At 45.3% G+C, this 18,587-nt stretch overlaps 5 protein-coding genes across 5 annotated transcripts; 3 read left to right on the forward strand and 2 right to left on the reverse strand.

The window, feature by feature from the left end:
* Positions 1-11,344: 11,344 nt before the first annotated feature.
* PHALS_00697 (uncharacterized protein) lies at positions 11,345-12,248 on the forward strand (the record flags this gene model as incomplete). Its single annotated transcript, XM_024730418.1, has 3 exons — positions 11,345-11,519; positions 11,598-11,634; positions 11,699-12,248. The coding sequence occupies 3 exons, from the start codon at positions 11,345-11,347 to the stop codon at positions 12,246-12,248; spliced, it is 762 nt and encodes a 253-aa protein (XP_024580697.1).
* Positions 12,249-12,452: 204 nt separating this feature from the next.
* Positions 12,453-13,624, forward strand: PHALS_00698 (serine protease family; the record flags this gene model as incomplete). The annotated part of the gene is made up of 6 exons (XM_024730419.1): positions 12,453-12,577; positions 12,649-12,692; positions 12,766-12,815; positions 12,885-13,024; positions 13,093-13,428; positions 13,504-13,624. 6 exons carry the CDS (start codon positions 12,453-12,455, stop codon positions 13,622-13,624), a joined length of 816 nt encoding a protein of 271 aa, XP_024580698.1.
* A 165-nt stretch (positions 13,625-13,789) lies between these two features.
* Positions 13,790-15,202, reverse strand: PHALS_00699 (Histone-fold; the record flags this gene model as incomplete). Its single annotated transcript, XM_024730420.1, has 2 exons — positions 13,790-13,854; positions 13,921-15,202. 2 exons carry the CDS (start codon positions 15,200-15,202, stop codon positions 13,790-13,792), a joined length of 1,347 nt encoding a protein of 448 aa, XP_024580699.1.
* A 224-nt stretch (positions 15,203-15,426) lies between these two features.
* Positions 15,427-17,414, forward strand: PHALS_00700 (DASH complex subunit Ask1; the record flags this gene model as incomplete). The annotated part of the gene is made up of 5 exons (XM_024730421.1): positions 15,427-16,020; positions 16,095-16,841; positions 16,900-16,974; positions 17,050-17,121; positions 17,280-17,414. The coding sequence occupies 5 exons, from the start codon at positions 15,427-15,429 to the stop codon at positions 17,412-17,414; spliced, it is 1,623 nt and encodes a 540-aa protein (XP_024580700.1).
* Positions 17,415-17,475: 61 nt separating this feature from the next.
* PHALS_00701 (uncharacterized protein) lies at positions 17,476-18,120 on the reverse strand (the record flags this gene model as incomplete). Its single annotated transcript, XM_024730422.1, has 2 exons — positions 17,476-17,943; positions 18,016-18,120. 2 exons carry the CDS (start codon positions 18,118-18,120, stop codon positions 17,476-17,478), a joined length of 573 nt encoding a protein of 190 aa, XP_024580701.1.
* Between the last annotated feature and the right edge of the window lie 467 nt (positions 18,121-18,587).

The raw sequence follows: 18,587 nt of genomic DNA on the forward strand, positions 1-18,587 counted from the left end.
GGATTTCCGGCACAGATAACTTTCGAGTACATATTACCGCCTTTGCGACCAGCTCGGAAATGTGTATTCTTAACATTCAATGGGGTTGATATACTGATACATGTAAGAGGGCGTTGTCCACAATCAGTCCCTCAAACACAACACACACGTTTGTGCGACGAGGAAGCCCGACGTGGACGGATAAGGATAGTCCCGACTTGGAGGGAAGAAGAACGACTGCATACCTTACAGGTAAATTTGCAGACAAAATCAAAATGATTCATGATTCATAGCTACATGCATACCACCCCTAGCGCTCTAGAAAGTTCACTATAAAAACCTCGGGTTCCTGATCTATAAATAAAGAGTGTACTGGAGTTAAACCTCAGCTTCAACTAATAAAAGAGCGTGGGTGTAAGGAGTTTGAGCTTGAAAAAAGCTTGAACGTTAACTTTCGTGAATGGTATCCAGTGATGGGACGGGCTTACACCAACCACTTCAAAGACAGAAACACGTCGGTCTCGTCATCTGTACAGTTCCCCAAAAAGAGATCAGCATTCTGTCTCACACAGAATGTTAAGGACTTCATATAAGTAACCACGTATGCATTTCGAATTACCAAACTATAATTCTCATTTATTAATCCCCACAATGCATATATAATTTCCTCGTTAAAGTAAACAAAACTGTGATACTTTCGCAGACTTTTTGGAGCAGTTCACTTTCCGATCAACAATGAATTAATCAACTGAACAGGACAAGATAAAAAAGCGTTCTTCGCCCAAACAGCAAAAAACATTTCCAGACCTTTTTGACTTTTTCTCTACTCTTATCCAAAATGGAAACAAGATGTTCTACATGGAACGTTTCTTTTGTCGGCGTCGGATCAACAATCGTGATGATCCGACCCAGCCCATCGCAGCTAAGCTTGACTTTTGGCGGACTTTTCTTCGCCTTAAAAACGAGAACATAATGGAGCGTCTGCTTCGCTGAGTCGGTGCTGGCAGGACTCCCAGTCACGATCAAGCACAACCAAGCTCTGGTCATCGTAGGTTACCTCAAGCAACACTACAAGCGATTCTTGTAGCCGCGGACCTCGTCGGGAGCATTAGACTCTAAGGCCTGACGAGTTTCCCAAGTGTCCGGTCCGATGGAAAGCCGCGTTACCAAACTCTGTTAAAGCGTTGATGTTTAACTACTTCTTCCCACGATGACGAGTCGATCGATCCTCGTGAACGAGAATCGTCTCAACCACCAAATGCGCTCTGCCCAAGAGTGAAATGGCGGAGGTACGGTTAAACGTGAAAACAATTCTGGATGTTGAAGAGCGCTCATAGCGGGCTAATTGAGGCATTGCAGCAGCGTTGCTCGACGCTTGCAGATCGCTGCGAGAGCCAGAACTCGAATTTCGACGTTCTCAGAAATGGTTCCGCCCGTTGTTCGGCTTTGGAGTCCGATTTTGAATCGGTATCATCAGGTTCAGGATAAACTTGTTTGACTCCGGAAGGACGAGAAATCTCGCGGGATGGCTCACGAACACCACTTGCGCTCTAAAATACAGATTCTGTGCTTGGGATATATCACTGTGAGTACCATTCTCGCAATCACGTGCTGATATTAGTGAAGGAGCAATCCTTCAATGTCCTTCAGCGATTGCAAGCCAAGAATAATCTGTAGGGTGAAGCGTTTGTAGCTCTATGTGACCAAACTAAGAAACTTCATCATCAGCTCGATCAGCTATCAAAGGTAGAATTGGATTGGCAGATCCACTCGAACGATACGACTATAGCCTGCCCACATAAAATGTAGGATGTAAGCGCATGCGTGTATGGATGGCTATTATATACGCATCACAATTGCATTTCAACACCTTAAACGGTCCCATGAATCTTGGTAAAAGCTTCCTGCTTTCGAAGTTGGACACTGCATGTTCAGGCATATTCAAGCAGTAGAAGATCATTGACCTTACACACATTCTTGTTTCTCCTTATGCGCTCACTGCTTGTTCTTTTTGCAGATCCTGAGCTTCCGCAATTGTGTCTCGAACAATCCAAACAACGGCTTGTCTCTTCGCAATTAAGTCATCGACGTGCTGTTCCTTACTACTTGTTATGTCGTCTAGAGGTCTAATTGTGTCCAAGTTTGCTTCTAACTCTGTGACAGCATTTAGGTCTGACTGTGGCTCTATAGCCATAGTCCCCCCACTTTAGGTATAGATCTAGCCCATTATGGAAGCATGTACTTAAAGACGAATAGCATAGTTCACATAAAATGACGAATGACCTGTCGAGACACGCGTTAAGTTGTTCAACTCAAACTCGGCAAAAGAGACAAATTCACCGCACTCTTTGAACGACGTAGCGTCATTACGCAGTACGTCTTCCGGGACTTAATTCAAATGCTCTGTTTGACGGTCCATTTTAGTGTGTTCCGCTGTTGACACGAACAATTTGTTGCCCAATAGTCCAAACAGTTTGTGTTACCGGACCGGTTCAGCAAGATGGTTCCTTTTGCGCCTATTTCGGAAAAGATCTCTGCCGATAAGACAGCTAAGGTCTTTATAAATGTTGTTTTTCGCTTGCATGGCCTTTCTGTTGAGATCGTGTCTAACCGTGACATCCGTTTGATGTCGAAATTTTGGCGAGCATATGCCACTGTTAGGTGTGCCATGCGGAAGTCCGAAAATGATATCCATACTCACAGACTTTCAGTTGTCAGCTGGCACTGCCAACGAACGAAGTGTGGCCTGAGTAGACGTTGCGGTCTCACTCTCTGGCAGATCTCATAAGTCCTCACATACTTGCGCACCCACTCAGACATGTGTGGCCAGTCAGTGAGAGCTAACGGTATAACTTGTACTATTGTACCTCATGGTGGTCGAGGTCAGTATGATACACTTTTCAAAGAGCAAATCTCGTCGAGAGGTGCGGCTCACGTTGCAGTTACATTGGTTAAATTATCACCCCGCACTTTGTGAAACAGCGATAAATCAGCTCGACGCGAAACTGTAAAAAAACAGTAAATAACACGGCAATGAATTTAACGCTCAAATTACAAATATGAGATCTGTGTGTTTTGGCGCAGAGATACTTATTAAAAGGTTATGGAAGTGTTCTTACCCCCTTTTTGAGTTTCAGAAATTCACTCAAGCATTTATATTATTCTTCACTTCCGACTTCTCGTGCTCTGAGAAATGTAATGAAAATCGCCGACCGTGTAAACACAACTTTTGAGAAAAGCCTAGGTCACTTGACACGCCTTACCGCGTGTTGCCCGCTTCCAGCGGGCGGTCGAATTATGTAGAAGGGAAAAAAGATGAAGATATATTTTTATAGCCAGTAGGCTTTCAGCCTCCCTAACCAGATAATTACTTCCATTTCTGATACAACGGAACTTCAATAGGATATACAGCTATACATGGCTCTCAATTGATGTCAGACACTAAAAGTATGTGGTCCAAATAAAGTATGTAATGAGACCTGCTCCATTACACCACGCCTCACGCAAAAGTGGGTTAATCAATTTTCTTAAGCTCTTCTTCCGATCATTCTTATCACTCTTTCAATCTCTCGCTTGAGTAACAACTCACATGCTTGCTCCACATGAGATATTCGTCACCATTGAACTTGGATTTCATTCCAATACCACGCCATCCAGCGCAATGGCACTATCGTTAACTTGAACGCCACGACGACGTTTACGTAAGACGTGGTGGATCTATCCTATAGTTTGACGAACTCTTTAGTCGAATTGGTGCTCGACGGATGGCGCAAGTTGCGCATTTTCGCGCCATCGTCTCGATTGCTCGTGCTGAAGGTAAACTCCGAAGCCTCACGTATGTCCATACGTCTAGCAATCCACTCTAGTTTTCCATCCAGACAATCGGCATTCGACTATGGGCATGGGTCCATGCGATCAAATCTGTAGACAAGCACCATTTGCAAAGTGCAGGCACCGCTGCCGACTTGTTGAAGGTGCGCGATATACGCTTTCAATTTGCGCATTTGACAGCGCTGAATCAGCGCAAAATCAGATCCTTCCTGATATCGAGGATGTTCGCGTAGTGTGCTCGGTCATCAGTTGACTTCACGACGAGATGGACAGGGGAAGAAGAGCAAGGGATAGCCTTATTAAGCGGAGTCTGTCTTTGGACCCGCATCGAATGTGCAAACGATACTGGGCAGTCGCGATTAATACGAGTGCGAGGCTCCCACATAATCTCGCTCGCTGAGTACACCAGCCATTTCATCTAGAGCTCTTTCCAACAGCGGACGTTTCTTTCCGCCACCACATTATCGACGTGGTAGGATCGACTCTTTTGTCGATCTAGAAGAGGGGGAGGTGGTAGGAGCGGCCATACCCTCTACTTCTTTTATGACTTACCCTACAGCCTTCGTCCGGATCGGAACTGTGTTTTACAAGGGTGAAGAAGCTCTTCTCGACGCGTGCTGGTTACCGACAGGTCCTTCGCGAAGCTCCTAAGTTCGTATGAACTCATGGAAACTTGCCTGGTGACACAATAGAGAATCGATTTCACCAATTAGAGCAAGCTCCACAAGCTCTCCCACCTGATGCGGCTTCGACAGATGATCAGGGCCTTTTGCTTAGTCATCGTGCTCTGTGTCTGGCTGTTCCCGATGATTCCCGTCCTTCCGAGGGCGGTGCTGAGGCGACGACGACAATCAAATCAAGCTTTGACCCTCGTGCCGAAGCCGTGGCTCTAAAGTCACTTTCAAATAAGACTGCATCACATCCAGGTTGAAAATTGCGTTGTTGTGATGGTAGGGTTTGAGGAGCCCTACATAGAATGTCGGATGGTTTCTTAGCAAGCTTGGCAGCTCGATAGTGTACGCATTCCCATGGCATGATATTGTTGGAATAGACCGATGAAGCGAGGTAGATTCTGAGAGCTTACCAAGCTTAAGACCGCATTTTCTGATAGGCTCCTAGTACTACTTAGTACTTCTTAGTACATAATCCCCCACAATAAAAGACATTTGCTTTGACGACCTCGTCTATCAGCGTATTCCTTTTGCTGATCTTACGCATTCGCTATTGCGTCTCCACCCGTGTGATCACATTTTCACGACTCCTGATGAATGCGTCCAGGGCGTCCTTGTACCAGCGCTTTACATGCGCATCATTGATTAAAACAATTTGGGAGGCAACGATTTGACGAGCACCCCCCTACTGACATTAGAGACACCATCCATTGCACAAAGCGGTAATTGCGGATGTCACAGGCCATTCATAATAAATGGCCCAAATTCAGCGGATGAGTAAACAGATTTGTTCAAAGAAAATTCAACCAATGCTAATAACAAACTCCAATTACGCGGTTTTTTTTTCAACAATTTCTCAACAAAATACCGGTCACTCGGTTTGCACGTTCTAGTTGCCCATCGGTCTCCGAATGTACCGCTGTGAACATATCAAAGCGAGTGCCAAAACTTCTGAACAGTTCTTTTCAGAAGCCAAACGTGTATTACGTACCACGATCAGAGACGATGGCGTCTGGCAACCCGTGATTACAAAAAAATTACGATCAATGAACAATCTTGCTAAACCTTTAACTCGATGGAATCGCAACACGGAGAGATGCGAACCTTCTAGCTGAGTCTGTCAACAAAAATGGGCACCCCATCATGACCGTCAGCATTCTTCGGGAAGCTGAAAATAAAACTCGAGACCGACTGATTTAACAGTCAGTAAGAAAGGGAAGACTCTGCAATTGCAGTTGTGTGTGTCTTGCGCTCTTCACGCACTGACAGACATCGCATGTCTTCACGTATCGTGCAACCCACTTGTACATATGGGGCCGCCAGAATTGGGCACTTCGATACTGGAAGGTCTTCTCACGGCCAAAGTGACCGGCCTTTGAGGCGTCTTGCACCACGTACACAATCTTGTACTTCAAAATATCGTATGGGGGACCCACAATTTGTACCTCGTCATCACGCGCATTTTCATAGTGGAGGAAATCATCCTTCCATTCATAACGATGCAACCTTGTTTTCAAGCGACCAGATAATTTGTCATAGAATTCCAAATCACTCGATGACAGTGCTCTGATGATTAGATCTTTGGATTGCTCATGTGGCATCACAAGCCACCCCCACAACATACCGGATGGTGTACTAACAGCCATCAAAGCTACGTCCTCTTCTCTCATCAAGATTTGGAAATATTCATCAACCGAATCAAATACAGTAAACTGTGTACAGCCGGAAATTCGATGAATGATGACATCCTTTCGCGGAATCGGCGTTTCTCACGGAAATTGTTTGCGCATTCAACTTGATATAGGCGTGAGCGATAAGCCATTTACCATTTGGTATACAAACACAAAATATCGGCATGCTGTGAGGGGACTTGCTCTCTCTCACCAAACCAACAGCTTGTTTTTGAGCAAATATGACATCCATGTACTCACTTTGTTCGCGCGACAGTGGCCACTGTCTAAACACCGCATGGTTTTGACCACGCACACGATCAATTTCGTGTTGAATTGAACGTTTGGGTGGAGGTCCAGAGGGCGGGTTCGCACTAAGGACGTCATCTTTTATCCATAACATGTGAATAATAATATTGAAATTTTAAAATATCCAACTCTCTGAGTAACTCCACACGCTGGCGAAATTGTCGAGAGCTGAATCATCCATAACGAATGACGAGCGTACTTCCGCTGAGTCAATACTCGACCGTAGAAACACGATTTTCGCAATGTCATCACACTGGAGATTGTGTAGGAAGATATCGTAAGTGACTTCCTCGAGCTGCACCAGCTTTTCCATCGTCGGCAACGACGCCAAAAGAACATCTTTTTTTTGTAATCTCACACCCAGTCGTTGCATCAACAACACATGGACTAGCATATTTGCATGCCAGATTTCCATCATGGGGAGTAGCACGCGGAATTAACTCACCCGTGGACTCAACCGCATCCAGAGCGGAAGTATCAATACCGCAATCAACAAAATCCGTTGATTCCTTCACATGTGTGTGCGCACAAAACGGGTGGGACTATTACCTTTGTGGTCAGTTGTACCTACTGACCCACAATCCCACTCAACCACTGTATTGGTGAGAGTATTGGTATATCCAGCCACAGTCGATTCCTTACACTTTCCATTGCACAGATGTCGACAACATATTCTCGAGGGATGCAACAACCGACATCTCTCCCGCATATTTTTTTTTTCGTCGGGCAAATTGCACTGCCCACCAACGATTCATTCACTTTTAAGTGGCAAGTTCCGAGCACCACTCCGTACCTTTCTTTATCTATGAATTGTCAATTGCATGACATATACCAATGAATTATGGTTCGTTTTCAGCAGCATACGACTACCTAGCGCTTGAGCGCTAATTCTGGTGCATAATAACCGTGGGTTTCATTACTCCCAAGAGTTTATCCTACGCCAGGAGAGCTACTCACAATCGATTTTGCTAAAATATACCTCAAATCAGGTCATACCGTTTGTCCATCACAAGGACAGTGAGTATTTCGTTCGAGTCTAAGTCTTCGAGCTTCACTTGAAGATCAACCAAAATTGTTTTCGCGGTGACCACCACACCTGTGACCGACTTCACTGAGATGAAGCCATTGATTCTATCTAGTGCATCCAAAAACACTGACTTTTTTTCAGCAACACTTTGCTATTGCGCATAGTTACGCGACGCGCCAGCGTCAATCAAGACTTTAAACGGACAATATAAACCTTCACACTCGCTGTGACCATGAGGCGACCACTCCGACTCGTGTCGTTGACGAAGGGCAGCGATCCTGCAAGTGCTAAAACCCGTGAGTGATGCTACAACCCCATTCACAAGAGTTTATAATTGCCCCAGAAGATCGACTTGGTACCGGTGCTTTCCGAGCACCTCGTGTTATTAGTACCATGTGACTCGAGACACATTGATTGAGACGAACTTGCTGCCTACGAACAATCGCCGCGCTAAGGTCCATTGGTTTAGAAATTTCGGTAACAGCAGCCACTCTTTCCTCCGTCGGGCTGACGACATGCATTGGCGCTGACAGTAATCCTCACGTAATGTAATCATAACTACATCTTCCAGAGTCGTCGGGCTATAGCGGAAAGTTCAGTCTTAGGAGAACCATAAGTGAATCCGACCATGAACACGGTGACCACCACTGCCTTTGATAGTTATTCACTCCCCATGCTGGCGCGAAGCTCATAGTGCTTCTGTATGTAGCCTTACAACGTGAAGTTGTCCTGTCTGCATAACGGAAACTTCGCCCGTGGTCAAACCGCCGCATTCGATGGATGGAACACCGACTTCATGAGCATATCCAGCTATCGCTAGCCAGGGCGGGTGACTTTCCACGTCATCAACCAGTCTCCCTCACGGCCATCCGAATGCAACATAGCAAAGCCCACTTGACAATGGTCGTCACGAATTTGAGCCTTCGTGTCGCGATATCCGTCTCTTGCTGCCAGAACGCAAGATCTTCATCTTCGTCCCCGTGAAAGCTTTTAGTCTAGATTCTCACGGGACGTTTCGTGTGTCACTACCACTTGTGGAGGAGATGACGGAACCGGCGTCGGTATTTTCTGCGATAGAAATCCCAATAATCCTTGCTCATACGCATCAAAATTTTCTAAGCGTTGGTATATCGCTTCATGATCCAAATTAGAGCATATCGGAGACCGCGTGATTTACGATTAAAACTCGCAGTTTCACCACATACTCCCGCTGCGAGTGTGTTAGGAGCTAATATTATTTCCTGTTAATCCGAGGACAACCACCGCCTGTCGTGTCCACATTGTCCGTCGATAAAGTCATCAAAGTAGTCGGCGTTGGAATGACTACTATTGCTACCAAGTGTAACGAGAATCACCCGTCCGTGTTCACTCTTTACTAAAAAGGTTAGGTCAACTGACACGCCTCATCGCTTATTGCTCACTTCCAGCGGGCCGTCGACTTATGTAGAAGGGAGAGAAGGTAAAGTGACATTTAATATTATAGCCAATCGGCTTTTGACCTCCCTAACCTGATAAGTACTTCCAGTCTTATTGTATCAGATAAGTACTCCAAAGTTCTGTTGTACCAGAATTGGAAGTGCTCGTCAGGTTAGAGAGGTAAGAAGCCCTGAAAGGTACTTCCAGTTCTGTTATAACAGAGCTGGAAGTACTGGGGGCTCATTGGCTATAATAATAAATGTCACTTTACCTTATCCCCCTTCTACGTAAGTCGACGACCCGCTAGAAGTGAGCAATACGCGGTGGGGCGTGACAATGGACCTAAGCCTTCCTCGTGATATACAACTATACAGGGTCACAATAAATGTCAGACACAGAAGTATGTAACTAGAACGTACCCCTTCCATAGAACTATAATCGAAAATACGGCCGACATGGGCTCGCGCATAAATACGATATGGCCAGATAGCTGAGTCACCAATCAATCGAGCGTCGTTGGCTCATAAGATAGTCTTTGTGTTATAACCATCGTTTTAAAGAGCTATCAGCGCGAAGAATTCTTCGTATTGAGAGAGAGATGGCAGTGTCTGACCGACAGTCAATGTTAACAACTGAACAAAGTTAGTAAACTATTCTGTTCTACAGCACATCCTGTCTAAAAATCGTTATTTGCGCCAGAATTGTGGCTGCATTTGGACTTTTTATGCATGTACAACTGGCCAATTGCGCTTACCGAAAGTCGCCGTCAAGTGACGAGATATACACTCTAATCATTCCGTGCTTCGCGCGGAAGAAAGAGCCAAAGATGTCGCCCTGCACCCTAGGTAAGAAACATTGCCGTTTGATCTACTAAGTACTGCGGAGGTATCTAAAAGGATGGATTGATTCACTACGGATGACAGCCTCAGCTTCAATTCTGGTCCCAACCTTACCATTTCAGTGATCTCATCGTCTAGCAATTTTGTGTACATATATTCTATCCCTCTATAAGCTCTTACCGGAGGTAGCGACGGAGAATTTACAACCCTACCCAGGTCACTTCACTTTTAAGTAAATGATTCTTTTTTTGCCACTTATCCGCAAACCTTCACTGCTCCGCAAGGTGTCGCACAGCAGTGCTGAAACAGCCAAACCGTCCCATCTTGACAAAGAACCACTTTCGTCCTCAGGGCCCGGGTCTTCCATTGGCGACTTACAGCCGCTCTTCAACTCTACCGGCTATAACACATGATATTGTGACACTTAGTCGGTTCTCGATAACAGCTCACAGATGTTCAAGATTGGCGCCGGAGATAGATTCGAGATCTCTGGACATACCGTCTCTTTTGCTCCTTTGAACGGAGATACGATATAAGCACAATCGCCCTTTTTCGTCTTAACGAAGGTGACAGCTAAAGACCGTGATATACGATCACCCTTATCCGTCTTATCCTGCGAACTCGGCTTACTTCCGCTTCTGTCTTCCGAGTTCTGCTCACCGCTATCAATATCGAAACATTCTGTGTTTTACACGGAGGATTTCGCGGCTTTGTTCGCGCGCCAAAAGCACTTCTGCCCCCTGCTGTATAACTCACCAAAGCCCTACGGGAAGTCAAAGGCGTGGTACCCAGCTTCCTCGACTTCCAGTTGAGCTACGGTATAGCCATAGCGTACGAAAAACGCCGTCAAAGCTATTTGATTAAAAGGAAACCAGGCAGCATTCCACATTGTCAAAGCTCTCAAACTTTGCTGAAAGGTTCATTATAACCAGAGACATGTCCCCGTCGCAAAACACACTAAAATGTAATTGTTTTTGGCATCTCCAATGCCTGCGCGAGCAATATAACCCAAAATAGTACTAGCACTAACGAACCAGGTTCACTTGTACGCGTAGGTCTACTGGCCACGCTTCCAGCACCTATCCTGTTGGTAGTCGCGCTTCAGGTCGAATGCGACACCCATAGCTTCCTCATTAGAGGTAACATAGACTAGTGCGAGCCAGATTCCTTTGTGATCCGACATAGATATGGTTATCATTACCGCCTCCAGAAGTCGGTCAGATGCCATTGCGGAAATTAAAGGTCTCAAACCCTGGACACAGTCCACCTGTTCTTGCCTCCGTTGGTGGGGACACAAAGACTATAAAAGCACGTGATACGCCTGAATAGGTGCGATCACCAACGACCTCTGTCGTATTAAATCAACAAAAGTTAGGTTAGCCTCTATTCTGCATTACACATTTCTAAAATAAATACATAGATTTCACTATCTCTGATTATAAAATTGTCTTTTTTTTCTGTCCTTTTTCGGAGTTCACCAACATCGTAAATCTGGTACTTTTGAATATTCACAATTACACCGTGTGTAATGCGAATTTCGCACAATTGTATTAATTATGCGGTAGGTAAACCGGTAGCATTTTTGACTACGTGACAATCGCAATGCCCCGACCAATCTTGAAGACTTTGTCGTCGTATGCCAGCCCTCAAACAAACAGTAAAACCAACGGCGACGAAAGACGCATAGCTTTGAAGCGACATACTGGTGCAACCCGATGCGTGACATTTTCGCCATTTACTAAGCCAAGTTTAAAGCCGTCAACACCAGATCTCACTGGTACGAATTTTGATATCAGCTATCTAATCGTTGCATTTCTAACTAACGAATAAGAAATCAATGACACTTTAACCTCAGGATTCACATTCTCCAGCCCCACCTCTGTAAGAGAAACGTAAGCTAAATCTATTCCGCTTGAACACTGGCGATTGCCTGACAGTGACTGATCGTACCACTAGGAGTCGATCAAGACGGAGAAGGGAGTTACAAAATCTGCACACTCTTTACAGAGCAGCGAAACGTAATCCTCACAGCATTAAAACGCGGCTGTTGGCGAGTGTTCCTGGGTTTAAGCAGCTTCACACGTGCACAAAACACTGGCTAGAGTTTGGAAGAAGACTCCACGACGCAGTTTTGCGACATCAAAGTACGCACTCTAAGCGGCTACCAAGAATGATCTATCGTGTCCCGTGGACAGCTTTAAATGGTTCAGATCACGAATATGTTCAGCAACTCACTCTCAGCCCGAAATCCTTATCTAAACCTTATTCGCAACATTCTATATTAGACGACCACCCTCTTTTACATCGGGTGCCGCAGCTGAATCTTACTTCACCTAACCAAGGCCATTTTACAGAATTGCTTCGAAGAGAAGGTATGTTGGCTGATGAAGACGAGCGACAAATGCGACAAGCTCTTGATGAGGACCTTCGTGGTATTAACCAGTTGACAAAAAGGCGCCGCAAGAAACATTTTCTGGCTTTAGTGTGGAAAATTGAGCAGAAATAATGTACAAATTGGCTCGTATGTTTTTTGCACAAAAACTTCATTTACCATAATCAATTTATGGAGGGTAATTCTATTAATTCATATCAGGAACGCAAATGTGCGCCAAAAGATACTCATAACTACTGTGCTGAGACGTTGATAAAGTTTGAAGGAGCAGAGGCCGTCATCTGCATCGGTGCCGGCTTGGAGAGCTAGCCGCGCACAATGGGCAGCACTGTCTCGGCCTTAGTATTTCAGCCGCCGCCACCAACCTACGGCTACACACGCCGCTACTTTTTTCTTGTGACGGTTATGAACAACAGGATCCCAGCTTTTTTTATTCCATACGAGTAGGATGCAGCAGACCAGTTCATTCAATTGCATTTTGATGATGTTTGCTTACTGTGAGAATTGTCTGCAGTAAGGCTGAATACACTGTGCTCTTTTCGCATGGCAACGCAGAAGGTTAGAGAACAGATAGACCTGCATTGAAAGTTATTGATGCATGTATGCGCTTTGTTTCGTTTGACGTTTGCAGATCTTGGAATGATCTATGATTGGTTTTGTGAAGTGAGTAGAAGACTTCAGGTAAGATATTCAATATATCAATCATTAATTAAGTTGCATCTTAATTGCGATATACGTATATATATGTAGGTAAATGTTATGTCTTACGACTACTCTGGATACGGCATCAGTGAAGGTGAAGCCAGCGAAGAAGCTTGTCTTGCGGATAGTGAAGCTGCGTTCACGTACCTCGTAAACGTGAAGAAAATACCCCCTAGCAAAATAATTTTGTAGGCAATTTAGTGTGCTGCCCATTGCTGCATAGTAGTTTTGACGAAATGACGTCTTATGGCGACAGATATGGCAGATCGCTTGGCTCTGGGCCAGCGACGCACCTCGCAGTGAAGCAGTCGAATATTGAGCAGCCTGTTGCAGGTGTAATTCTCCAGAGTCCTGTCCTCTCAATGTTCCGAGTCGTCTTCAATTTTCGCTATACATTTCCGGGCGACTTATTCTGCAACAGCGACATAATTAATCAGGTGCGATCGCCTGTAACTATAATTCACGGCACTCGAGACGAAGTAGTGCCTTTTTGGCATGGAGAAGGATTATTCGAGATGTGCTCCCAGGAATGGAGGTGCAAGCCTCTGTGGGTCACTGATGCTGGCCACAACAACATCGAAGCGTATCTTAGGTGCGTACTGAATTATGAGTACCTCAGCTCGAAGAAACTTGCCAAATTAAAGTGCATAAATGAATTCATTTCCAGTGCGATCGGCGATGACTTTTTCCAGCACCTTATTGAGTTTGTAGATATCTGTCACGTGACAGCCACACTTCGAGCCAAAGCTGCAGATGAAGAAGCATTTGTATCTGAGAAAGCAATATAAGGCTATCAATTCACTGCAGGATAGAGTGTATAATTGATTTGAAAATGAATTGGAATTATAATTGCGACTTTAGAGATATTGTGGTCTGAAAAAAGAGAACTAAGACAACATTTAAACGTAAAGCAACTCTCGCGCATTTTTCGTCACCCGAACTCATGGGCTTGATTAAACGAGACTGATCTTCGCCTTCTTCGTGCCCAACTGATTCTGACACCTTGAGCGCAGCGCACCTGTTACGGACGTAGCACCATTTTGGGTTTGAGACAGCCTTTTGCTCACAATATGAGTTTTCTTACTGCCAGTTTTCCGCTTTTTAAGCAACTTTTTAGAGGTAGAATCATTCAGATGAGTTTCTTGAATGCTTGATATTTGTTTTGTGAGCTGATCGATCTGTCGCTGCATCGCTAATTCTTTAGCCTTGACAGCAGCTTTGTTAACAGCAATGATTTCACAAAGCTCATTTACCTTCTCGTGCTGAATCTGAAGTTCCTTTTCCAGTTGGTTCGTATAGTTCATTTGCTCTTGTTCCATTAAAATAGCAGCAAGTTGGTATCGCAGTGAGCCTTCCGTGAGAGAGCGGTGTAAACATTGCTCAGTTGCATTATGCAAGGCGCTGAGCGCAACTGAACTGATCTGCAGCTCGCCCATGTTAAGAGTGAGACTCATTAATGACCGAAAAAGTCTAATATACTCCTGGCGTGAAATAACATAGAAATTAGGACCACTAACAAAGTCCTGCATTTCGACAATGTCACTGTCTCTGTCGTTCTGCAGCACATAGAGCTCCCCAACCTGGATCCATAAAGCTTCTTCGTTTTTATCATAAGCTCTTTGTTTCTTCATGTAATTGGGTTCGAAGCCATCATCATAGTCTGAGTAGTACCCCTGGCCAGGCTGAAAGTCTGCATCTTCATCTTCATTATTTAGCAGAAGCTTCTCATCCACCAACTGTTGTGCAGCTTGCAGTGACGTCATGAACTTTTCTTCATCCGGCTGCGAAGACTGTGAGGTGCCTGTGTCCATGTTTTGACTTCCTTGAGACTCAGAGTCGCTATCGGAAAATTCCCACTCGCTGAGTTCGCTTACATTGTCATCTATATCCCCTGTTTCTTCTTTCCACGATGTGTAATTTGCCAAAAAATCAGTTTTATGAAACTGCGCACCAGGTTCTGTATCTGGTTCATTAAAAGTTCCCGCTGGGCGACTGTAGAGTGAGTTGCACTCTACAAGCTCTGTCACGTGGAAGACCTCTGGTCCGCAAAAGCGTCTTGCCGCCAATAAGCACATGTCATCGTATCCATACATACGGATACCAAAGTGCTCGCATGCTCGCTTTACATCAATAAGGCGAAAGCTACGACGCCTGTCGTGCTGCATCATGACCACCATGCAGCCCACAATGCGGTGAAAAAATTCGTTTACGTGACGCCGAACCTCCGTGTTAGCTCGATCCGAACTGGAGCGGAAGCCTGCGCGCAGAAGAAAGCGGCGTACAACGGCATCTGGAATTGCCTCTTCAAGCGATCGCGGCAATCGACCGGTGCCGTTTGCGTCACGCTTTCGCACACGATATTCCATTTTTGTTCAACTCGCGATTCCGCACTCGGTTGTCACTCAACAATTTGAATAATTGACCATTAAAACCTCATAAACTGTAAAGCGAATTGCACATTCGCGCCAAATAGAATAATTTCTAGGCTATCCGTAAACTCTCTTTTTAGGGGTCGCTACTGAGCTTTTATGGATACAAATATGCAGTTTTAATCGCAAATATCAAAAGGTTTTAATTATTGAAGGCGCCAATGAAGGACGAGGACGCGCAGCAGAGGATTACATATCTACTGCAGGAGATCGATGCCAACATTTGTGCGGCTCATCGATCAGCTACGGAAATATGCGGCACAGTGCGGCGACATCACCAAATTCTGCGGCAGATTCACGAAGCTTCACGCGTATGGCGGCCACTCTTTGACTCATTCACGCAACAGCCTTCGTCACGACGAGTCACGCGCACGCCATCACGTTTATCTAAGCCATCCACACCTGGATCCACAAGGTCTACTGCAACGACGCAACAAAGGTATATAAACCATAGACGCATTGACCAAGAAGCAGAAGAAGAGGACATAGAGGAGGAAACATTGTTTGCGAGCAAAGAGCAAACTTTCAAGACTACAACTTTGAAAAAAAACCATCCACTGTCGCATGCAAACCGCCCTGCTGACGATGATAGCCTTGACGTTAGTACTAATAGCGATAATCTGCCAAGAATGTCTAGAACACCCTATGTGTCCAAGTCAGCAGTGCGACTGGGTGCCATGACGCAGGAATCAACATCGACTCTTAGCTCCAGTGATTGCGGACATTGGTCACCACCTCGGACGGGAATCATCTCGGTTTGTGCAATTTACAGACTTTATTTTGTGATCGCTGAGGCGAGCGGACGCTTGATACCTTATGTGAATTACAGACGGATCAATTGGACACCGCAGATGCTGAACCGCGACATATATCGACTCCCCCATCGGCGATTAGCAGTGTGGAATATAGTAGTAATAGTCCCGGAATAAGTAGAAATCTTATGAAGTTGGGTGCATTCGAGTACACCCCACCGCGTGAAAAGAAGATCAGATCTAACGACGAGGAGAAAAAAGATGAGGATGTAGATGACTCCTATGAATCGCCGTTGATTCCAGAATTTACAACAGTTCGATTGTCGACCACGGTTGACGAAAATTCATCTGACATTGCGGCAGAATTGAGTGTATCAGACGGCGCCAGCAATCGAAAACGAAAGCTATCTGACTTAAGTAAAACCCTACAGCGACCGGTGTACCCGAAAACTCTTTATCCTGAAAAAGCAACATCGCCATTTACATCTCCGAGTTTGCGCCGAAAGTATTGTAGCAGAAGCAATACATCATCGCCAAATCATCATCGTCATTCGTTATCAGAAGCATTAATTTCACCACGACGACGATATGACGCTGCTCTGGACGATGACACGCCAAAGACTCCTGATTTAGCCTCTCCGTTGTTGCGCACACAGCTCAAGGCGATGACACCAAATACTCCACTGTCAAACCGCCTCGTTGGCGCTAGTCTGGACGTTGGCACTGTATCGCAGGAAGCACGGTTGCTTAATTACGATGACTCTTTCAATGCTGGAGAACCGACACCTAAGTTTGAGCTCTCGCTACTGCCCGCAGTATTTCAGGTATAATCATTGCATTTTTGTGTTAAGGTGCCGTTTTAAATCTCACTTGCGTTTAAAGCGAGGTGTTGGCGCTGTGCAAGTTTCCACATTGTACAACAAATTTCAAGGAACTGGAGGCAACAAACCCGCCATCGTTAGTATTTAACGCTTTTTTAGATTCTGTGATTGATGTGCGTCACTTTGACGTCTAACGTTTGAATGATCTCAGAGTGTCGATCAGCTAGCTGAATTACTGCCCGACTATGGGAAAGAGAAGATCGAGATCCTGCTAGATACCCTTGTATCTCGCCGGCTTCTGCGACCATTTGTTATCGAAGGCACAATGTTTTGGCAGATGCCGTGATCTCCGAACAGTGGGATGTAAATGATTAGAAAGTCTTCTTCATTTTGGTACGGACGCCATTAAACCAAATTCTACTTAAATTACCTTTCGGGTAGAAGAAATTAAACGTGTATTATAAGTACGATTTACCTATGTATGCACAGCTTGAGGAGACGCCATCATCCTTAAGCGGAAAAGCGTGCCACAGTCAAATCACACATTTAAGCGCCATGAAAGCTGTTGTCAAGTAATAAATAAATTCACACAACTGAAGTCGGTGGGTTGGATGCTGACGGCTCGAACTTGCTGCAGTCAGTCCGCCGCGATCACTCCAGAGCTGGGGAAGTCGAGAAGCTCGCTGTCCTCGACCGCAAAGTATGGCTCTTGCAAGCTGTCAGACACGAGCTCGAGCGACGGGCTGCTGAGCGCAATGAGCTTCGCAGGTCGATCTTCAGCAAGGTCAAAAGACTCATCACTATTACTGCTGATATCTTCCTCGTCGCTGTCCGACGAGGAAGAAGAAGACATCACGCTCTTTGGAGATGCAAGTAATGTGAGGGAAGAAGCCTCCACGGACTTAGACATGAGCAATATACTATCAACCAGCGCCTGGTTTTCACAAATAACATCGAAATCGCTCGTATCGCCGGTGATATCATCTCGCTTGGCGTCGTCGCTGTGGCTTAATAGTTCGTTGCTCTTCTTGGTCATCAAGCGCTCAATCTCACGCTGAATGTTTTCCTTTTCATCCAATTCAAGCTTATCCGCACCGCAGAATTTCTTAGCGTAACCAGGTAGCAGGTGATCCACAAAGTTTGGGTCTACGGGATCGTAAAAATAGCCGTCGCCTACCTTGCGTTTGCGGCTCTCGCGCTTTTCATCCAGAAATGGCTGGCGCCACTGCCAAGGGCACTTCATAATGGCTTGGTGGCTGGACATGTTTGCAGTCAATTTCATAACTTGTTGTCAAAGGGTCAAAGTCTGTGTGGGGGCTGCCAGGGGCAATGGGATTGTCCGGTAGTTAACGACGAAGAAGGGGGAGCTCCGCAGAAACGGTCGTTATTGCCTTTCGGAGTTTTTCAATCTGACTCTTGGGTGGACTTTTTGCGTCAAGATCTTGATCCCTTCCCCTGTTCTCGGAGCTAAATGGCTGGCTTGCACCGCGCTAATTATAGCAGCCAACCATCGCGTGAGGGAAAAAGTCAGTGTGTCCGGTTTAACCTAAAGTCATCAGGTAGAATACTGGCACGCAGCATATTTGGGTTATATTCCTACAAAAATGCTGCGTGTTCGAGGGTTAACCTTGCTGGATTGGCTTATATTCGCTAACAATCACTTCTTATTGCAGATTGTAGTTGGATGAAGTAGACATAAATATTCCATGTCCAATTTTAATGGGATGGTAGGTGCAGCTCAATCCTTGT

The sequence above is a fragment of the Plasmopara halstedii genome (assembly GCF_900000015.1).
Source record: "Plasmopara halstedii genome assembly, contig: Scaffold_1211, whole genome shotgun sequence".
NCBI lineage: Eukaryota > Oomycota > Peronosporomycetes > Peronosporales > Peronosporaceae > Plasmopara > Plasmopara halstedii.